Source organism: Sus scrofa, chromosome 1 (genome assembly GCF_000003025.6).
Source record: "Sus scrofa isolate TJ Tabasco breed Duroc chromosome 1, Sscrofa11.1, whole genome shotgun sequence".
In the NCBI taxonomy this organism is placed as follows: Eukaryota; Metazoa; Chordata; class Mammalia; order Artiodactyla; family Suidae; genus Sus; species Sus scrofa.
Genome location: NC_010443.5, coordinates 190,416,620 through 190,439,735, shown reverse-complemented (window position 1 = coordinate 190,439,735; position 23,116 = coordinate 190,416,620). Strand labels below are relative to the sequence as shown.

The window sequence follows — 23,116 nt, the reverse complement described above, 5'->3', positions numbered from 1 at the left end:
AAGGCCCATTGAGCGTGTACAATACTTTCCCAGAATGAAACTAAGTATTGACTATGTCTAGCTACTGAGACTTTGAGGGTCAGCCTGTGGTAGCAACACTTAGCTGTCATTACCCTGATTCAAAACGAAAATTGTGGTTTAAGAAGAGACAGGCCACATGCATTTAAGCGATACCACATGATACCAGCCTTTGCTAGCAGAAGTTGCTTTGAGTCAAGTGTTCTATCCATTCTGCTCAAAGCTTATTTCAATTACGTATTTCCTTTCCTAGTGGGGCGTGGACATATCTTTCAAAAAATCCCTTTTGTTACAAAATGCATTTATTTCAGCCAGATAAAATTCTCCAACTGCATACACAGGCATAGCAGGTCCTTCTTTGATAAATGTCCTGCTTACAAGAGCCATTTCTAATTATTAAAATGCATATCAAACAGACAAGTTTATCTCTCAAAACATAATTTAAATAAATTGCTAAGGTATAAGTGGTAAGTCTGCTCATCAGCACGAGCGGTTCTTCACTGAGTCCAGAGCGGCATGAACACATCGCCCACGACAAGATTCCGCAAGTCAGCAAGCACCTGAGCTCACCTGCTGATTACGCAGATAGTTGTGTTGTGGCAGTGAGCTGCCTAATGGGAGAAGCTAGGTGCAGACAAAGTATGACATATGTAGCATGGAGAGGCATTTCATGGAAGGCAAATGCCATTCATGTAACTTAGGAATGAAAGCTTGGTAAACACAAATCTGTTGTTTATGCTACTGGGTATTGTGGCACCATCTCACTGGGCACTCAATAAATATCTATTAAGTGAAAGTAAGGATAAAAGAATAAGCTGTAGCAGTGGCCTGGGTGCCCACCTGTTAAGAGAGGGCTTTAAGTTGTGAGCTTTATGGATATCAGTTTTTGTTTCTTCAGAGTAAATCATCCTATTTGGAAAGCTCTTCATTTCTTTCTCTGTAAGTTCTTCACAAGCATTTCGAGACTTGCTGCAGACTGCCAGTATTATGGGCTCATGGGCTTATAAAACAGCTTGCAGTGGTCCCTAAAACGTCTAGGTTTGTCTCTTGAAATAAAACGCCTGATTGGCTCAGAAGTTCTGGGATCTAGTTTATTCTTCACACCCTTTCTCCTTTTGGCTCCAACTGTTAATATCTCAAGTCTGAAGGAGCCATGGAAATGCATGGGCTGAGCAGTGAATTTCCTCATGACATCTCATGTCGGTATCAACTCTTTGCCAGCACCGCGATCCCATGGGACTTCAAATAGTTGATCTCTTGAAGTTCCGTCCTTCACAGAGTTCTCCACCTGCCCCCGAAGGTCAGGTTCTTGTTCTAAGGCTGATCCTGGGGACGTGCCCACATAGGAAACTCCTGGAAAATCTCCATCCCCTTTTGATTCTCATACCATCTCTCCCACTCTGCATAAGGTTATGGGTGCAATTCTGGAGAGACAAAGGAAAAGTTTCTAAACTCATCCTGGTTGATCATAGGAAGATGTCCCTCATCAATTGGAGTTAAAACCGGTTCTTCCTTGATGAAGTCAGGGTCAAAATTACTGACGTCTTCTCGGGATTTCTGTCAAAAAGGAAACAAGATAAATTTCAGATTTTAGGCACTTGAGACTCACTCCTCTTCCATGGGATTTAAGCCGTTTCCAGTGAGTTGGGAGAACTGTTCCACAACTCTCCTGGTAGCGTGCGTTATTTACAGTCATGACAATTGATTAGACAGTGCTTTATTACTAATTCTTCTGCACTGTGTACCATTATGGTATTTGGTAACCACCAACTCACTAACCCCACAAAAATCTTGCTGAGCAGGCCGGCCTTAGGCTGGGAAGCTAAGGAATGAATTCAGTCACCTAACGCAGCTGGCTGGTTGGTCCCCCCGCTCCACTGCACTGAGGTACCACTTCGCATCAGGCCTTCCTGAGGGGCATGCAAGTCAGCAGAGGTTGCGTCAATTCACACTTGCCCCACCTGTTGTTTGTACAAAGGTCTATATGCTTGAAGAGATTTTCTTGAAAGGCTTCTTGGAAACACTCAGTTTAGGGAACAAATGCCTCTCACTTTACTCACCAGTCAGATCCATTCTGCCCTGCTGGCAAAGCTCACCCTCCTCCCAGACGAGCTGGCAGGGGGATGCCCATTAAAGGAAGTGGCTTAACCTCTGGGTGTTTGTTAGAGATTAAACTAAGGATGCTTGGAAATGGGTATTTGACATCTTTAAAAACTCATGCCGAAAAGATCTCTGACGTCTCCTATTTGAGTCACTGATCCTTCCCTCTCTGCCTCGTCCTAACCCTTGATGCAATGCTAGCCCCTGCTTGTTTGCCTTCCCACTGTGGTTCTCCTGACCACACTTGAGAAGGAGCTTAGCTCTCAAATGAAGAGTGAGGTGGCCCCCAGGAATGCCAGCCCACTCAGCTGCCTCACTCGGGGACATACCCACAGTGTTCCAGCATTTCCCAGTCAAGGGGACTTGGCCTCTACTGGCCTGAACCCTATGTGGCAATATCTGTCACAGACCCTAGCTCACCAAGGCAGGGAGCCAGGGTCAGGGCAGGGAGGAACATTCAGGGGCTTGGGAAAGGTCCCCTGACTAAGGAGCATGAGGAAATTGGTTATGGAGAATGAATTTCTCAACCCTACTCCTTTGGGGAAATCTGGAAAATTTTAAGGACTCTTAGATCTCAGGAAATCCAACTTAGATTGAGGGAGGATGGGGCCCAGGCAAGTAAGAGGTGGAAATTTGATGGGAAGTAACCCTGGCACATGGAGAAATGGTGCCTTGGGAGCAAGGAGCCCAGCCTCATCCTGGGTGAGGCTGCCTTGCAAAGCATCAGGCTCAACTTCCGGTCTGGTCATTCCACAAGGGACCTGCTAGCTGCTCAGCAGACTTGAGTGGAACACTGTGATGTTTTATGAAAGAAAAAAAAGTCTGTTGTGGTGGTCACGGACACTTACGATTCTGGGTCTGAATGGTGGTTCTACTTGGCGATGGTTTAGTTGGGCCCAGTCGATTTCCTTAAAGAAAGGGTGTCTCAGGATGGCATGCTCACCACCCTGACTCGGGCTGCCCAGGCGCATGGTGGGGTTCTTGGTCATGAACTGAGAGGGAGAGAAAGCAGGTCAGTCATTCAATCCTAGACGATAAGTATGTCATAAGACAGTAGGCATCGGCTCTGGCAGGAGGGCCTGTGTGAGGCTTTCTGGCTGATCTTGCTTAACTAGCTGAATTTTCCATCACGGGTGGCTCAGCCACGATGAGTCATTGGGTAAAGGCGCAATTGCCTGTGTGTATTTATGACCGTCCCCACTGCCATTTCAGACATGGCAACTAAAATAAAACTAAAAGGGTCCAGTTTTCTTTCCTGTAAATACCGTGGTTTTTTTTTTCCCCCTTGAAAGAAAAGAAACTCTTTATAAACTACGGTGCCTTTTCTCCAGCACTGCAGTTGTAGACAGCCGGTGTCTTATGAATGGGGCTACTTTTCAGAACAGCTGTGCCATTTTTCCGAAAGACGCAGTCGGCTCTCTGCCGAGACCGCAGAGAGAAGAGTGAGAGTCGTTATTCTGAAGCTCTGTGTGAGGAAGCCGCAAGGGCGAAAAACTTACAGTTCTGTGTTCAGGCGCCAGGAAAAACAAAGTTGGCCCCTCTTATTTATGCGACAAAGATAGCATAGTTTTGAGTGAGAAGTTTTTTTGTTTTTTTTTGTTTTGTTTTGTTTTGTTTTTTGCTTTAAGATGCTCGCTTCTCTCCTGCCCTTCCATTTGGAAATGTTTCGTGACTGAGACGCTTGCTAACACAGACCAAAAATGAAGAGCACTGCCACACATTCCAGGCATGTGGGTCTGTAAATCCTCTGTATTTCTATACTTTTCTGTGGCTGAGCCCCTTTCAAGATGTTCTAGGCTAAGTCTACTTTCACAAAGGAGTCCTTTACGGGTATTCTGATCATTTCCTGACCAAGTGCCAGTTAGAGGACCATTCACTTTTCATGGCCAGAATGTAATTTTCAGTTTCAACGACACTAAACTAATTTCCCATTAAAAAAAAAATTTTTTTTTTAGTGTTATTTCACCAATATAATTTATTTTCTACTGTACAGCAAGGTGACCCAGTTACACAAACATGTATACATTCTTTTTGCTCCTATTATCATGCTCCATTATAAGTGACTAGACATAGTTTACACAGCAGGATCTCATTGCTAATCCATTCCAAAAGCAATAGTTTGCCTCTATTAACCCCAAGCTCCCAATCCCCTCCACACTCCCTCCCCCTCCCTCTTGGTAACCACAAGTCTTAATTTCCCATTTTTAAGAGAAAATTGCCCTGGGGTGGGTTGGGGGAAACTTTAAAAAACTGACCTTTAAACAAATTTATAATAGCCCCTAAGCACCCCTTTCAAGTCTGAATTATAAACGCAAGACAAAAGTAATTGCGTGTCCATAGAAATGGCTTTGGAGTAGAACTGACAGAATAAATTTATTAAAAAAATCAGGAAGGCGCACACAAGAGAGGGTAGGTTTAGGAGGTGGCCAGCCCTGCCAGGCCAGGTGTCCGAAGCTGCAACACCTCTCAGGTTGCTTCAAACAAACATGATCACATGGAAGGTGGAGGCTGTCACAGTCCCTAAGTGAATCTGACTGGACAGACCTCGTAAAGTGCTAAAATGCTTCAAAGGGGAGCTGGTAAAAAATGAAGACAATGATGGGGGTTAAAGGCTTCTCCTGGATCTTAGAGACAAGGAATGAAAGGCATGGTGGTGCTAGATTTGGAGGCAGAACTGGGAAGTAAAAGCAGCTTTCAGAGCTAGAATCCATTCAGAGCAGTTAGCACTCCAGACTGACACAGTGGTCACTGTGGGCCTGGGAAATCTCTCTCATAAACAACTCTGTTCTGGAAGAGCCAGGCATTCGTGCGGTATGGACGCTCCTCAGAAAGGCAGGGGAAAATACACAAAAGAAATGAGATGATTCCCTCCTTAAGAAAGTCAATAGGATATACAATCCTGCTGGAATAGCAGTGTCTATTCTAAGAGCTAATTAACAAGAAAATGCTGGGCCAAAAAGTCAAGCTACAAGGCCGGCAGAACAGACCCAGAGGGCTTGTGAGAAATTCCCCAGCCTGCCAATGGTGCGAGCAGAGGACACCTTGTGAATATGTGGGGACAGCTTGTTCTTCTGGGCCAGAGGAACAGAGTGGGGCTCTCACTGCCAGGGTGGCAGAAGCCCCGGTATCCGAACAACTTTGCCTATTCTTCCCTGGCACAGAAGCCAAGCTTCCAAGGGGTGCTGCCCAAGAAAAAGCAGACCAACTCTCGGCTGTTCTCGAAAAACTGCATCCCTGGAAATGAAGTCCTGACAGAATAACCCTTTGACTAACTGAGACTTAGAATTTTGATAACTCCTTTGGAATATCCAAGCAGTTTTAACTTTGCATATCTTGAACCCTTTAGATACAGCCATCCTCCATGTTCATAAAAGTTCAGTTTACAATGGTTTGCCAGTATCTATGCAAGGCAGGTCACTAGGCCTTGTGGGGTGGGGGAAACACAGGACAAGGACAGTGTCTCCCCAGGAAGGAGCTGATCAAGAGAAGGAGACAGAGGCAAGCACTTCATCTGTAACACATCTGGATGAAATGAAGAGAGGCACAGTCAAAGGCAGTGAAGCTTCAGAAAGAGGCAGGGCCACAGCAGTGGGGGCTGGTGGTGAGAAGACAGGTGGTGGCCACATGGAAGAGGTGACATTTGGAGAGAGGAGGTGGACGCACAGAATTAACAGAGGTGGAAAGGAAGAGGGCAGTCATGCCTGAGAACGCAGCTGGCATGGACACAGGCCCGCACCGGCTTGCATTGGTGGTGGACCATGTAGGGTGGAACAGCTGGCATGAAAGGACGGCTGAGGACCCGTCAAAAGCGTATGGAGAGGTGACTGATGAGAGCTGCCCTGTGACTCAGATGACGCAAGCCACAGCATGATGGGTCAGTCCTTAATGGAGAGGTAAGAGATGGCTGGTGGGGTCACTAGTTAGGAGGCCAAGACAGTAGCTAAGAAGACACGATGCATTCAGAAACTAGACTTCCTAATCAGCAGAGAGGAAAAGCGGGGAGCAAGTCCCGGAGGGCCTGTGGCAGAAGAATGCATGCATGCCACCCTGCCTGGAGTAGGGGGAAGGGGCAGGAGGAACTCGGGGTCCCAGGGTCCTCTCGGCTGACAGAGAAGGGGTGGCGAGTAACAGAAATGGGAAACAGAGGAGCACTGACTGTTGGGAGTATTAGTGTTAAGAGAAGTATAGCAGTAGTAACAGAACATCTGTTTTGTCAGCAGAACAAAAACATCCAATGTTTCTCAGGAGCTTACAGATCTGGGAGGTGGGCAAGCTCAGCTGTGCATCTGTGATGTGCAAACATCCACCCGGGGCTGACGAGGGGTGCTAGTTTGAGGTGCCGGCCACAGTTAGAGTTCTGACTCCCCAGGACACCACTGTGTGGTGAGAGACCGCTAAAGCAGGGAGGGCAGGGCTGGTTGGGGGAGGGGAGAGAATAGCACGGAGAGTGGCCCCAGGCCGCAGACATTTTATTTGGCCCACACAGACGGTTTTAAAATAATTTTAACTACTTGGCAAACGTTTAAAAAGTAGGAAATGTCACATCACATAAAAGTCAAGTTTTCCAAATTCTCTTGGAAGATGGAATGTTCTGGAACACTGGACCTGAGCTGCTTCTTGGTCAAAGTGGCCTGGAGTTGAACAGCAGCTACCATGTTAGCTGGGGCATATGCTCCCTGGTCAGCCCCACATCCCACCACTCCCTGCAGGCTGTGCTGACTCTGATCTAGGCACAGGGCAGGCAGGAGTTCATGAGAGAGCCAGAGGAGGATGAAAGCTGTGGAACTGAAACCAGGAGAGGGACTGTTCTGAGAGGAGACGAGGTTATGGGAGGTGATAAGGGAGTGGAAGTCTAGAGGGGCACAGTTATAGCCCCTCTGTGACTGCCCTGCTCTAAAGATGCAGAGATGGGAAGTTCAAGGAACACTGACATCAGTCCCAGGCCAGGAATCTTTCCTGGTATCTGGGGTGGGCTGGGGACAGGATGGATATGCTGCCCTAGGTCCAGCTCAGAACTCACCCTAAGTAAGCACCAAAATCCCGCTGCCAGCAATGGAGTGATTCTGCTGCAGAAAATATCGTCTATCTCCTTATGTCCCCCCTGGGACCCAGATGCCAAACAAATGAACAATGATGGTGTTTAGAGCAATCACGCGTCCATTCCTCGGATCCTGCTTAAAACCTACCTCACCTCAACTGACCTTCTCCCTGACTGTGGTCCCAATGGGGACGTGAGCCAAGGAGGAAAATAACTTCATGAGAGATTCTGGAGACATTCACCCAAGGAAGCAAAATGTTTGCTAGGATCAAAAGGAAAGCACTTTATAAGCTGCAAAGAGTCAGGAGGCCAGAGCGGAAAACCTGATTTCCCCCTCGCCCCCCCACAGAGAAGTCTCCAGCTACCAGAGTGTGTGGACTCCTATCCCTCTTCCTCCTGGGGCCCTGATGATAGTGGAATTGATCTAGAGGATCCTAAAGGAATCAGAAGCACACTTGGCCAGGGAACGAAAAACAACAGTTCCTTCAAGGCTGCAGAGGAAGCACGATGACAGGGGAAAGAAGTCAACTAGGCCACCCACCCCCAACACCCGTGTGAAGAAACCTAAGTGATTTGGACCAGGTCTGTAACAGAATGTCCTGTGAAGCATCCTGCCAGCCAGGGCTGGATGTAAGAGCGGCTCTGATGTGGAGGGCACAGAGGTGAATTGGTTAGGCCTGCCTGCAGCCTGACAATTGTGTTTGGATGCTGTTCTCCCCCCAGTGAGCTGTATCCTTGGTCAAGTTTATTAACATCCCTGGGCCTCACATTCCTCAATTATAAACTGGAGATCTTCCTGTATTTCCTAATGTGTTGATGAGTAAATAAGAAAATCAGTGTAAAATACTGGGCACAAAGCAAGCCCTCAATCAGAGCTGGTGAGTCTCAGCAAGTATCTATTGACCTCCTTGGAGCGCCAGCTTGTTCTCCCTTAGGGCAGGGGCCTGCACTGAAAAGACTTTGAGATGAACATCTGAGGTACGCCTTGACCTTGAGGCTTACCTGGCTGTCTCTGCAGCCAGGAAAGAGAATGAGGTCTGTTTCTACCCTCACCGTCCCAGACTCCAGCAGGAGGATGGTGGCGAGGGTCTTGGGAAAATAATTTTTCTGACAGCAAATCTTTCTCTTTTTCTTTTGTCTTTTTGCCTTTTCTAGGGCCGCTCCCATGGCATACGGAGGTTTCCAGGCTAGGGGTCCAATAGGAGCTGTACCTACTGGTCTAAGCCAGAGCCACAGCAACGCAGGATCCGAGGCACGTCTGCAACCTACACCACAGCTCACAGCAACACTGGATCCTTAACCCACTGAGCAAGGCCAGGGATCGAACCCGCAACGTCATGGTTCCTAGTCAGATTCGTTAGCCATTGTGCCACAAAGGGAACTCCCTGACAGCAAAGCTTTCTAAAGACAATCTAAAAGCAAGAACACAGATAGTAGTCTGGTTTTAACATGCAGTTGTATCTGCTTTAACAAGAGGAGGGAAGTGCAAATGCAGGGTGAAGCTGCAATGGAGCATTGTCTCATAAGTCTGAGGTCAGCGATAGCGCTTGTCAAATCCTGGGGGCTCTGTTCCACCTGAGGCAGCTTTGGTTCCTAGTTGTCAGATGTTCCACAGGAGGGAGTTCTGACTCAGCCTGTGTATTAAAGTGTCTATAACAACAGGATCCAAACGCACTTTGCAACTCACTAAAATGTAGGCAATGACAAAAAGTATTTTTTCTTTCAAAAATCCATCTGATTTCCTAGGAAGAGGACTAGTTATATAAGTAGAGCAATTAATCTAAAAATATTTTCTTCCAGGAGAGAGAGAACACTGCCATTTGGCTGTTGGGCAAACAAAACAACTCCCTTTCCTTCAACTTCAGACCAAAGGCCTGAGAGTTAGCAATTAGCGCTGACAAGCGAGAGGTCAGGAAATCACGCCATAGGACATTCCCATCCATACTCCAGGGAGATGCCCCTAGTGAGGAAGAAGGAATTTTATGGCTCCCCAGAGAGTCCTGAGGAGGAAGAGCAGAGACAGAACACAGGACACAGTATAGAGTGGGATTCACGGCTGTGATGGCCAACCTCACCATGGACACAGAGCTGATGGCCACCTTGGGGTGGATAAAATGCATGCTTGTGTATGTTACAGCCACCCATGTCTCTGTCTTTTGCCACTGTCACAGGCAGAGTCTGACTTACTCAGAAAGACTGGTCACAAACCTTCTCTTCTTCTGGCCCATCATGCCGGCTGCGGTGGAGGGGCACAGACCTGAGAACCCCTTGTGCCAGCAACACTATTCAGCCCAGAGCAGCAGTAAGAGAGACAAGGCTGTGCATGTGAGTTGGCCGATGGGGCAGCAGGGAAGGAAATACAGATTGGGAAACTGAGGAACAGACCCACCAGTAATATGTCCCGGGCCACCCAGTTTGAGGGTGGTGGAGCTGAGGTTTGAACCCAGGCCTTCTAGCACTGGAAGCCTTTGAGCTCACTCACTATGCCTAATCTCCTTTTGATTCTACCATTCTTCTCATTGGGACTGTGGATGAAAGAGCAGTGTGGACTGACAAGCAAGGAGCGATTCTGGGGTGACCCTTAGGACTTTGCCTGCATGGGAATGCACAGCACTTTGTATGTTTATTTAGGCTGCACTCCCTTTGCTGGCCCACGAGACATTCTTCTCTGAGTGTCTGGAGGGCTCGGGCACTGAGAGAAGGGCGAGAAAAGGAGCAGTCTTGAAAAGAACCCCAGGAATCCTTCCTTCTGGCCACCTGGTGGTATTTCCAACAACTGAGGGTCTTGATATTGGAGAAGGAGAGATAGGACACTGCTGATATTTTCAAATACCAGAAGTGCCGTCAGCCAGAAGAGGCAGTTCTAAATGGGAGAAATAAGTTCTGAGAGTGGAAGTTAAAGGAGTGTAAATAAGGAAAATTAACCCCCCCCCAAATCCAATACTCAATGCCAATAAGTGATAGTCTGTTCCTCCCAGGAGGGCCCTTTCTATCTTATTGGAGATGCTGGAGGAAGAGTCTGAATGGCCTGTCTGGCATCAGGTGGAAGGGCAGACAACATCCTCCAGGGTCTCTGCCAACAGCGAGAGTTGGCAATCTTATCCTTTCCTTCTTCTCTACTTGGATTTAGAGAGAGGAAAAAAAAAAAAGAGGCTTGCCATACAAGTAAAGCTTGCTGCCCTCACTTAAAAATGCCACATTTTCCTTGGGTCTGAAATGGATGTGTCTTTATAAAAATGACATAAAACTTGTTTAAGCTGATCTCTATGGCCTAGTTACCGAAGGAGTGGGCAGGTATGTAAGGATACTTGAAAATGCGAGCAGATCAATGGCTTAACACATCAGAATTATCCGTGAGAGCTCTCCAGATACATAATTTACAGTACACTTTATTTCCTCTTAAAGAAATCAAGAACAAAAATGCCCTGTACTCTTCCTGTTCCTGCACTAGGGCAGAAGCAGTACTAAAATCTGCAGCAAGTTTTTTGGCTCTATTTTCCATCCTACTTGTGACTGGAATCCAGCAGCCTTTTCATGAGCATATACTTCGTTCCTTGTCAATGCTCTTAACACTCTGCCTTACCTGTGTTTTATGTTCATTAGAGCGTCCTCTGAAACCCAAGCTATCTCAGTAGCTTCACTCAAGTCACATGATAATGTTGGATCAAAAAAGGTAAAGGTCAGAGGTGAGTCTCAGAGTTGGAAGCCCAAGGTCAAGCTCTTGTGCCAAAGCCAGTGCTGTTGGCCAAGATGGTTTTATTCCAGGCAAACCAGTTTCGAGCTACTCTGACTGATAGGCTGGGTTTCATTGCTCTCCAGTAACTTCCAAGAGTTAAGGCAAAAGGAAGCTCTCCTGACAGCTGTGATCCCACAAAATATAGCTACTGAAAGGAAGAAACTGGGAGCAGGGGAGTGGGATGGACTAGAAGTTTGGAGTTAATAGATGCAAACTGTTACATTTAGAATGGATAATCAATGAGGTCCTGCTGTGGAGCATAGGGAACTATATCCAGTTTTTTGGGATAGAACATGATGGAAAATAATGTGAGAAGAACAGTGTGTATATATGTATGAGTGGGTCACTTTGCTGTACATCAGAAATTGACCGAACATCATAAATCAACTATAATATTTTTTTTAAAAGAAGCAACTGCTAAAAACAAGACCCTCCAAAGTCACTCTACACAAAGCCCTAAAACTAAAAGTTTCTCCTGATGAAACCTACGGCAACAACCTTCTTTATCTGGGATACACATTATCTTGGGTGTCCAAACAAACCTACACATCAACTGCTAAAAATTATTGTAGTTGATAGTTGGAAAGGACAAATGAAAGACAACAAAGTGTGCTACCTCTGTCAGAGATTTTCCAACTTAAAGCAAAAAGCTCTTCTGACCCACAGACATGAGTCAGCCAACCTTTATACAGAAGACTTTCATGCTCATTCCACAAAACCTCTGACCCCTTTATCCTCCTGCCTGAGAGAAATTTAAAGAGTCATGTGGTTATTAGTATGTCATTAAAAAAAAAAAATCCTTCACACTGCTAGCCACATATAGGTCAAATGTTAGGACCTCTCTATTTAGGAAACTTATAATCTAAAATGGGGGGAAGGAAGTTGAGAATAGCCTTAAGATAATCAGAAATGAAGCCTCTTAGAAACTTAGTATGCTGGTGTTTTATTGTTTTCTGCCAACACTAGCCTGGTCTATCTGTGAGTGAATGGTCCATCTCCCCCCCTCCTTTTTTTTTTTTTTTTTTTTTTTTTTGCTTTTAAGGGCCACACCCATGGCACATGGAGGTTCCCAGGCTAGGGGTCCAATCAGAGCTACAGCTGCTGGCCTACACCAGAGCCACAGCAACACAGGATCCAAGCTGCATCTGTGACCTACACCACAGCTCACGGCAACACCGGATCCTTAACCCACTAAGCAAGGCCAGGGATCAAAGTCGCAACCTCATGGTTCCTAGTTGGATTTGTTTCCACTGTGCCAAATTGGAATTCTAGTGAATGGTCCATTTCTGAAGGTAGTAGGAGTCTTGTAAGAGGCCTGCGGAGAAGCTTTTTTTTTCCCCCCACCTTTAAAAAAAAGTGTGGTTGATTTACACTGTTGTGTCAATTTCTGCTGTACAGCATAGTGAGCCACTCATACATATATATATTTTTTTTCCCATACTATCCTCCATCATGTTCTAACCTAAGATATTGGATATAGTTCCCTGTGCTGTACAGCAGGACCTCATTGCTTATCAATTCTAAATGTAATAGTTTGCATATATCAACCCCAAACTCCCAGTCCATTCTACTCCCTCCTCCTCTCTCCCCCCTGGTAACCATAAGTCTGTTCTATATGAGTCTGTTTCTGTTTTATAGATAGGTTCATTTGTGTCATGTTTTAGATTCTAAATATAAGTGATATTTCTCCAAAGAAGATATATGGGCAGCCAATAGGCACATGAAAATATGCTCAACATTTTATATTCTTGCTCTTACCTCCTTTGTCAAAGATTAATTGACCATAGGTGTTGGGGTTTATTTCTGGGTTCTCTGTTCTGTTCCATTGGTCTGTACGTCTGTTTTGGTACCAGTACCACACTGTGTTGACGAATGTGGCTTTGTAATATTGCTTGAGGTCTGGAAGAGTTATGCCTCCTACTTGGTTTTTGTTTCTCAGGATTGCTTTGGCAATTCTGGGTCTTTTGTGGTTCCATATAAATTTTTGGATTGTTTGCTCTAGTTCTGTGAAAAATGACATGGGTGATTTGATAGGGATTGCATTGAATCTGTAGATTGCTTTGGGTAGTATAGCTATTTTTACAATATTAATTTTTCCAATCCCAAATGTCCATTGACAGACTATTGGATTAGGAAGGTGTGGTTTATATACACAATGGAATACTACTACCGAGCCATAAAAAAGAATGAAATAATGCCATTTGCAACAACGGGATGGAACTAGAGACTCTCATATTGAGTGAAGGAAGTCGGAAGAAGAAAGACAAATACCATATGATATCACTCATGTCTAGTATCTAATATATAGCACAAATGAACCTTTCCACAGAAAAGAAAATCATGGACTTGCAGAATAGACTTGTGGTTGCCAAAGGGGAGGGGGAGGGAGTGGGATGGATTGGGGTTAACAGATGCAAACTGTTGCTTTTGGAATGGATTAACAATGAGATCCTGCTGTGTAGCACTGAGGACTATGTCTAGATACAACAGAGCATGACAATGGGAGAAAAAAGTACGTATACATGTATGTGTAACTGGGTCCCCATGCTGTACAGTGGAAAAAAAATTGTGTTGGGGAAATAACAATAAAAAAAATTAGACTACCTAAGCTAAAAAAAAAAATGCTCAACACCACTAATTAGAGAAATGCAAATTACACTATAATGAGAAACCACCTCACACAGGTCAGAATGGCCATAATTAACAAATCTACAAATAACAAATGCTGGAGAGGGTGTGGAGAAAAGGGAACCCTCCTTTACTGTTGGTGGGACTATAAATTGGATTGTTGAATCCAATTGAATGTAAATTGGAATATAAAACTATGGAAAACAGTATGGAGATTCCTCAGAAAACCAAATATAGAGCCACCATAGGATCCAGTAATCCCACTTCTGGACATGTATCCAGACAAAACTATAATTCAAAAAGATACATGCACACCTGTGTTCACTGCAGCACTATTCACAATAGCCAAGACATGGAAGCAACCTAAATGATGAATGGATTAAGAAGATGTAGTACTTATACACAATGAAATACTACTTAGCCATAAAAAAGAATGAAATAATGCCATTTGCAGCAACATGGATGCAACTAGAGATTCTCATACTAAGTGAAGTAAGTCAGAGAAAGACAAAGACCATATGAGAAGCTCCATTTCAGCATATGGGAGCTCCAGTCCTGGCGAAGGGCTGTCAGGCTGAATGTCAACCATCTTCCCATTAAAGAACCTTTTAGTACTTACTTTTGGATTCTCCCAACACTATTTGAAAAATCAACTCTAAAGATCCAGAGCTGGATCCTCTGCGTGACTGGTCCCAGCTTTCCCTCCACTTCCTCAGCCTCCTCCTGGCTGACTCCTTGACCATTCCAACTTCTGCCAGGAGGGGAGAAGGAAAGGGAAAGGATCAAGCTCAGTGCCACTCGGTCAACTGCCTGGTGATGATGTGGGACACACTCAGGGCTAAAAGAAGACCCCCAAATTACCTGTGGTTCCTTCTCTGCAGAGAGGCAAATGTGATTCCTGCAAACAATGTGCCAGATAAAATCTGAGAGGCAAGATGACAGATAAGCCCACACACTTTAATTTCTGTAAAATTTAGGAGCAAAAGCATGTTATAAGCTACTTTTTTTTTTGTCTTTTTTAGGGCCACACCTGTGGCCTATGGAGGTTCCCAGGCTAGGGGTCCAGTCAGAACTGAAGCTGCCAGCCTACACCAGGGCTATAGTAACACGGGATCCGAGCCAAGTCTGCAACCTACACCACAGCTCACGGCAAGGCCGGAGCCTTAACCCACTGAGCAAGGCCAGGGATTGAACCTGCATCCTCATGGATGCCAGTCAGGTTCATTAACTGCTGAGCCACGACGGGAACTCCCTATAAGCTACTTCTGATGCCAAGTTTACAATACTTCCCAAGCCAACAAAGTGACTTGGGAGAATTCGCCAAACTCCTTTCAGCACTTATTTAACCTGGCCACCTGAGTGAGCTCACAGAAAAGGGTGTTGACCTCACCTGAGTCAGCACTGCTGCCTGGTGACCTCCCACAGGAAATGATTTCACCCAAAAGAACCCCCATCTCAGAGACCATCACCTTCCTAAGCTGTGTGTACTCAGTGAGGGTTCTCCCCAAGATTTTTTGAAGCTAATGAAGTCAAAACTCCGCACAACCACAGAAACTAAGCAAACTCTTCTCTTCTGTGTTGTAACTCTTCCCATTTTAGGATCGCTTAGTGCCAGTTTAAGAAACTTGGTAACATAGGGGCCAACAGAAGATATGTATTTACACCCAAACTGAATGAAAAAAAAAATCATCTTTAAGGTCAGCAGTCTAGAAAGCCTTAGATATGATTTTCACACAAGGATGTGCATCTTTCCAAATTTCTTATGCTTCCAGGTTTTATAATCTGTTATCTGAGAGTGGGGGCGGGAGAGTTTTGCTTTTAAAACATGCACATGTGAGCATTTAACATATATCTGATGGAGGCAATGAGAAACGAGACAAAAGGGCAAGAAATACAGTCCTCTCGTACATTTGGGGATGAGTACTATGGTAATTTTTAGTTGGAAGGACATTTGGTTAATGACTTGGGAATTTTTTTTCAAGTAGAAAACTGAGTTGATAACTGTGTGCTCCAACTCCCCTCCTCCCACCAATTCCATGCGGAGTGTTCTCCTAAACAACTCCTCTGTCCTCTATATATGTTTATGTGACATCTTTGGACATCAATACACCAAAGACTCAAAAGTCTACGATCCTGGGGTGGTGGTATAGATGATGATGGGAAGGGTGAGCAGAGGAAGGCAATGTTGGGCTAGGAGTTATGTTGGGTAAGAGGTTGGTGCCTATCTTGTCCAACTACTCACTCTCCATAGAATGAGAGACAGGAACACCCCCTCACCCCGAATTCAGGGGACCCACTGAAGTTATTACACCACATGAGGCCCTGGAGCCTTGAACATCTATGACTCATTGGTGTTATATGAAGGGCATCCAAACAGTTTGCACAGACAGGGAATCATAAAAATTATACCTTGTATTTAAAAAAGTAAGAAGGCATTCAGAAAGCATTTCCTTTTGAAGGGGGAAAAAAAAAAAAAAAAAAGGCAAGTAAAACAACCAGCAGACGTTAAGTCCAGGAATACTGCTGACCTTATGTTCCAAAGGAAGAACATTAGGAAATCTCAGGAAGCCAAGTAGGGATGACCCACCGTGCTGACGTGGTGGTGAGAGCGGATATGAAGGGCTGGCTTGGGGATCTTGGTCCTTCCTGCCTGTCGGGTGGGGAAGGGCAGACCGGCCTGGAAGAAAGGATCATACACAGAGGCAAGGGCAGCAGCATGGGCAGGGCTCACCCATGAGCGCTCTCTCCTCCTCTCTTCTTTGTGGTACACTCAGGTACCCCCCATTCTTCCCTTCTGGAGAAGGTGTGAAGACTGTTCAAGAATGTTAAAGAGTATGTCAAAACTACTGATTTTGTCCATGGAATAAAAATGACCAGACAGTGTAGACTCCTGGCCCAGGATTTCAAAACATTTACTGGGAATCAAAAAGATGTAGTTGGGCCCATTGTTACTGAACATTTCACATTAAAAAAAAAATACATTAAAAAAAAAAAAAGATGTACCTGAGTCTATTGGACAGCTGGTATGTGGGTCATTTTGTCTATTTGTATTGTTAAACCATTAGCAACATTCATGAAAGCTGAATTCACTTTTTCTAAAGTCTAGAACATCTGTGTGTGTATAGCCATACTTTGAACTTGTATAAGAGATCACTTCATGTGTTAAAAATATTATTATGGAAATTTTCAAACATGTAAGTATGTACCTATCACCCAGATACTCACTGCCACGTGCCCAATCTCGCTTCATCTATTTCCCTCTATCATCCCTGGACAATTTTGAAGAAAAAAAAAATCCCAGATATTTTGTCTGTAACTACTTCTGTCTGATCCATAATACCTCTTTACATTTTGGGAAGTGATCTTTTAAATATGAAACAAAGATCTTTATCATTCATGCTTCTTAGAAAGCCTTCGATGACCCTTCAGATAAAGGTTAGACACTTTCACAAGGCCCCCTGTGTTCTCTGTGCTCTAGCTGGCTGTTCAGCCTCATCTTCTACATCCCCCACATCTGCTGAGGCCCACAACTTAGCTCATTATACTCTAGCCACACTGCCATAGAGTGACTTCTCCTTTCTCAAAACCTCTGCATACTTACAATATGCATATATATATATATATATATAAAACTGAATCATTTTGCTGTACACTTGAAACTAATACTACATTGTAAATTAACCATACTTCAATAAAAAGATAAAACAAAAATAAAGCAATGGGACCTAATTAAACTTATAAGCTTTTGCATAGCAAAAGAAACCATTAAAAAAAAAAAAAGTATGGGATGGGAGATAATAGTTGTGAATGATGCAACTGACAAGGGCTTAATATCTAAAATATACAAATAACATACAAATTAACAACCACCAAAAAACCCCACAAACAACCCAGTAGAAAAATGGGCAGCAACCAGTACAAAAAATGGGCAGAAGACTTAAATAGACATTTCTCCAAAGAAGACATATGATGGCCAGTAGGCACATGAAAAGATGCTCAACATCACTAGTTATTAGAGACATGCAAATCAAAGCTACAGTGAGGTACCACCTCACACTGGTCAGGATGGCCATCATTAATATGTCTACAAATAACAAATGCTAGAGAGAGTGTAGAGAAAAGGGAACCATCCTACACTGTTGGTGGGAATGTAAATTGGTACTACCACTAAGGAAAACAGTATGGAGATTCCTCAGAAAACTAAAAACAGAGCCACCATTGGGTCCAATAATCCCACTCCTGGACATTCATCTGGACAAAACTCTAGTTCAAAAAGACATAGCACTATTCACAATAGCCAAGACATGGAAGCAACCTAAATGTCCATCGACAGATGAATGGATTAAGAAGTTCCTGTCGTGGCTCAGCAGTTAACGAATGTGACTAGCATCCATGAGGACGCAGGTTTGATCCCTGGCTTTGCACAGTGGGTTAAGGATCCAGTGTTGCCATGAGCTGTGGTGTGGGTTGCAGACATGGCTCGGATCTGGCATTGCTCTGGCTGTGGAATAGGCCAGCAGCTGTAGCTCTGATTCTACCCCTAGCCCGGGAACCTCCATATGCTGTGGGTGCAACCCTAAAAAGCAGCAAAAAAAAAGATGTGTTATATATACACAGTGGAATCCCACTCATCCATTAAAAAGAATGAAATAATGCCATTTGCAGCAACTTGAATGCAACTAGAGATTTTCATACTAAGTGAAGTAAGTCAGAAAGAGAAGGACAAATAGCATATGATATCATTATATGTGGAACCTAAAATATGGTACAAATGAATCTATCTATAAAACAGAAACAAACTCATAGACATGGAGAAGAGATTTTGGTTGCCAAGGGGGAGAGGAGAAGGAGTGGGATGGACTGGGACTTTGAGCTTAGGAGATGCAAACTACATTTAGAATGGATAAGCAATGAGGTCCTACTGTGTAGCACAGGGAACTATAGCCAATCTCTTGGGATAGACCATGATGGAAATAACATAAGGAAGAGGGAACATGTGTGTGTGTGTGTGACTGGGTCACTTTGTTGTAGAGTAGAAATCGGTACAACATTGTAAAATCAACTATAGTCTAATAAAATATTTTTTAAAATGTAGAGCAAAAAAAGGGGGGGGCATAAGGAAGAAAAAAATATTTAACTTAAAAAAAAAGCTCCTGGAAAAACAAATACAACTCTCTCCGAAATAAAAAGCCAACACAGCCAGCCTCTTGTACAATTAAGCACTTAATAATCTTGATGATGGTGGTGGATTGTTCAAGAGAGGATGAAGATAATGACAGCTCTCAGCGTGCTGTGAAATTACGACTTGTAACTTAACAATACTAATAACTTACTCCTGAATTGTACATGCCACTTTAAAAATGCTTTCATGGGCCGCACCTCATTCAAAGTGAGCACTCTAGGTGTTACAGAGGCAGAGGCTGGAAAGCAGTGGCAGGAGTGGAGGAAGGTCTTGCGACCCTCGGACTAGTGTGTGCTTTTCCCATTTCACGTGCTTTTATCACGTGAGGTTGATTCACCTCTCAGCCTCAGCTTCATCTACAAACCAGGGATTGAGACCAAGTGTTGGTAAAGATCTTTCATCTCTGAAATTCTGTGTTTATGTTTCTAATAGTCATCAAGGTCTATCATAAATGATTACAATCCACAATAGCATGCATGACTTCCTGAGAGTTTTTAGGATTATGCAAGATACCACACAATGGAGTCAACATTAGAAACTTTTTTTTTTTGCTTTTTAGGGCCACACCTGCGGCACATGGAAGTTCCCAGGCTAGGGGTCAAATTGGAGCTACAGCTGCTGGCCTATGCCACAGCAACACCCGATACTTAATCCACTGAGCGAGGCCTGGGATCGAACCCACAACCCCATGGTTACTAGTCGGATTTGTTTCCACTGAGCCACAACAGGAACTCCCAAGGAACTCTTTTGTTTTTTTAAATTGAAAGAAACTTGATTTACAATATTGTATTCATTTCAGGTGTACAACATAGTGATTCAAAATTTTTATAGCTTATACTCCATTGAGAGTTATTATAAAATATTGGCTATATTCCCTGTGTTGTACAATATATCCTTGTAGCTTATTTGTTTTATACATCATAGTTTGTACCTCTTAATCCCCTATCCCTGTCTCGCCCCTCCCTTCTTCCCTCTCCCCACTGGTAACCACTAGTTTGTTCTCTATGTCTGTGAGTCTGTTTCTTTTTCTTTTTCTTTTTTTATTCACTGGTTTGTTGTATTTTTTAGATTCCACATGTAAGTGATATCACACATCAGTTGTCTTTCTCTGTCTGACTTATTTCACTAACTGTGATACCCTCCAGGTTCATACCATCAGAAATTCTTGAAATTACCAAGCTCCCAAAATAGCACGAGTGGTTACAAAACCCTGGGAAAAGGCCTAAAGTCCGTATTTTTAAAGAAAGAAGTGCACCTGACCTTGATCTGGAACTGTGTAACAAAATGAAAACGTAGAGTCCCTAAAAATGTCTCAATTTACCTACCTCCTAACACAGACATATCCCCAAGCCCCCAGTTGTCTGGCCCAGGGCCATTTGCTCCTCCCTGGCTAGCACTGCTCAAAAGTTACTGCAAACATTAGTTTCTGTGATCACACTGTAAAACCACTGGTTTATGTCACCCCCAAGTAAAACTAGTAGATGCCCTGCAGATTTAGATGTTTATACAACCTGAAGTCGTTCCTTCCTAACCTCCTTGCTGAATCCTCTTCCAATGCCACCCCCTTGACCCTGGTATCCCCAGGCCTCGTCCTCCTTTGACACCCCCCACCCCCACACCCCAGGGCCACGTCTACTTGACTGTTCTGACTACCATGCTACAGTGGGCATCTCCAATTTCTCTTCTGACTTCCAGACCCACGTGACCACTGCAAGGAATAGACTATTTTCTGAATGTTTCCCTGACCCCTCAGGTTCCCGTGTCCTAAATTCATTCATGGCCCCTATCGTACCCTTAATACACTGGCAGCTCAGAACTGGGGACTGCAGGTCTTTGAATATGCACGCTGCCTCTCTCCTTCTAGGCTTTGCACAAATTATTTCCTCTGTCTAGAATATCCTTCTCCCCCTCATCAACCCTACTGAACCCTTACTCCTCAGCCCCTAGCCTAACTGGCACTTCCTCTGTCTTGTCCTTGTGCCGCTTCCCTGTCCTCCCCAACACCACCCCCACCCCGCCCCTCCCCACCCCAGCTTTGAGCATTTCCCCTTGGCAGCGCGCTAAGTATCCATTTACGCATTCTCACTCCTGCTAGACTGTGAGCCACAGAAGAGGCCATGCCTTTTCATCTCTGCTTCCTGGCACTCAGCACAGGTCAAGCCAGGGGGAGGCATCTGACAAGTATCTGCCGAATGCAATTAGGAATTCTCATTCCCTAATGTATCAGTTTCTCCTTTCAGGGTCACAGGCTGATCTCAGCGCAATAAAAGAAGACTCAAATGCACACTCTTTAAATAACACTCTAATAATATAATCATAAACACTGTATCTTTAAGTTAAATATGTGGCAGATTCATGCTATGTGGTTATTAAGTACACAGCATTCTGGTAGCTTCTCCCCCCAGTGCCTAATGTTTCTATTAAAAATTGTAAAGAAACACATCAAGGAGCAATTTGGGTGCTAAAGAGGTGGGGCTCATGTGTTTAGGGGAAGGACACTGATTAATGGGAAGCAGAAGAAAAATGAGGAATGGCCAGGTGTAGTCTAACTCAGAACCCTGGACTGGGATCAGGAAAAGCTGGATTCTGATCCCGGGGTTCTTCTCCTTGCTGTGGTATAATACACAGAACATAAGGTTTATCTTCTTAACCATTTTTCAGTGTACAGTTCAGTGGGATTAAGTACATTCACATTGTTGTGCAACCATCACCACCATCCATCTCCAGAACTTTTTTCATCTTCCCACACTGCAATTCCATATTGCTTAAACCCTAACTCCCCACTCCCTTTCCACTAGCCCTTGGCAACCACCATTTTGCTTTTCGTCTCTATGAATTTAACTATTTTAGGTACCTCATGTAAGTGGAATCATACATGTGTTCCTTTGTGTTTGGCTTATGTCATTAAGTATAAAGCATTCAAGGTTCTTCCACGTTGTAATGTGTGTCAGAGTTTCCTTCCTCTTTAAAAGATGACTAACAATCCATTGTATGCATATAACACAGTTTGTTTATCCATCCACATCTGTTGATGGATACTTGGGTTGCTTCCACTTTTTATATATTGTTAATAATGCTGTGAACATCGATGTACAGATAAGCTTGAGTCCCTGCTTTCAATTCTTTGGGATGTACATCCAGAAATGGAATTGCTGTATCATATGGTACTTCTATGTTTAATTTTCTAAGGAACCACCCAGCATATCATTTTCCACAGAGCCTGCATTGTTTTACGTTCCCAGGAGAGGTGCACAAGCGTTCTAATTTAAGTCATGTGCTGAGGGACATTTAGTGTGTCAGTTTCCCTGGGCCTCAGTTTCTTCATCTTTTAAATGGAGGAATTAGGATGGATTATCTCCTAGGTTTCTTCTAGCAATAAAAGGACTATATTGGTCAAATTAAATCAAGTTGCAATTAAAGCCAAAAAGCAGTCTGAATGGCTTGTGAAGCATGACTTGCTCTCTTAAACCCTCTTCCTAATACAATAAACTGAATGATAATTCTTCAGAAAAAAGGGCAAAGAGTCTGCAAATGCACTCAGCTCTTATTGATGACAGTGGTGGCTGAGTCCTGAGCACTCACTCTGCCTAGCACTGTGCCAAGTATCCATAATGCATTATCTCAGGCGCCGAGAGTACAGATGAGGAAACCAAGGCCTGGCAAAACCCTGCCACTTGCCAAAGTCCCACAGGTCGCAGGGGATAGAGCCAGGATTTGCCCTGGATCCACTCTGCTCTGGAGGTAAGTTCCTCATGACCATGCCCTGAAGCCTCCTTCTTGGAGTTTCTCCCCCGGTCTTGAGTGCTCTTCACTGTTTTCTTACTTTCTTTGATCACACCTCTGTTTAAATGTCTCTGCCCTCTGCCGATAATAGCTGAATTTCCTCAACTACAGCATTTAAGTTTGTGATTTTAAGGCCTGGAGGCTGAAATGCACAACATTAAAGTGTACCAAATTGTCTCAGAAATCCTCTCAGTGAACATTTTTTTTAGTAATTTTCTCTGACATGTTTTTCAGTGTTTTTCTGAAAATTGTTTTTAAGGTGCCCTCCTGGAAGGAGGAGGAAGCAGAATGCTCGTGGTGTGCCTGTGTGGTCTCTGTGTATTCACTCACTGGACAGTGGCCTTAAGACATGGATGTTATTTCGATTTTATAAGTGAGGGGACAGAGATTCAGACAGGACACAGAGAGATGTGGTCGCCTGCCAAGGCCACTCAACCAGGACAGAAGGGAACAGAGCTGGGAGATAAGCCACCATGGAGTGAAACCCAAGCTTCTGCCCTCAGGGGGACGCCTACAAAGAACACAGAGAGCCTCTTAGGGAAATCGTGCTTGCTCGTGACACATCACAGCCAGCCGAGCTGCTGGCATTGGAAAGGAGCTGAAGTAAAGGCAAGTGAAAAAGTTAACAGCT

At 44.2% G+C, this 23,116-nt stretch overlaps 1 protein-coding gene across 1 annotated transcript in view; it reads right to left on the bottom strand.

Annotated features, from left to right (window-relative positions):
* Nucleotides 303-23,116, bottom strand: part of PRKCH (protein kinase C eta) — a 234,393-nt gene continuing 211,579 nt past the window's right edge. The window contains exons 13-14 of the mRNA XM_021062478.1: nt 2,967-3,110; nt 303-1,575 (exon numbers count right to left, since the gene is read on the bottom strand). Of these exons, the coding sequence (XP_020918137.1) occupies nt 1,429-1,575; nt 2,967-3,110 (291 nt within the window). The 3' untranslated portion in view covers nt 303-1,428. The remainder of the gene's footprint in view (nt 1,576-2,966; nt 3,111-23,116) is intronic.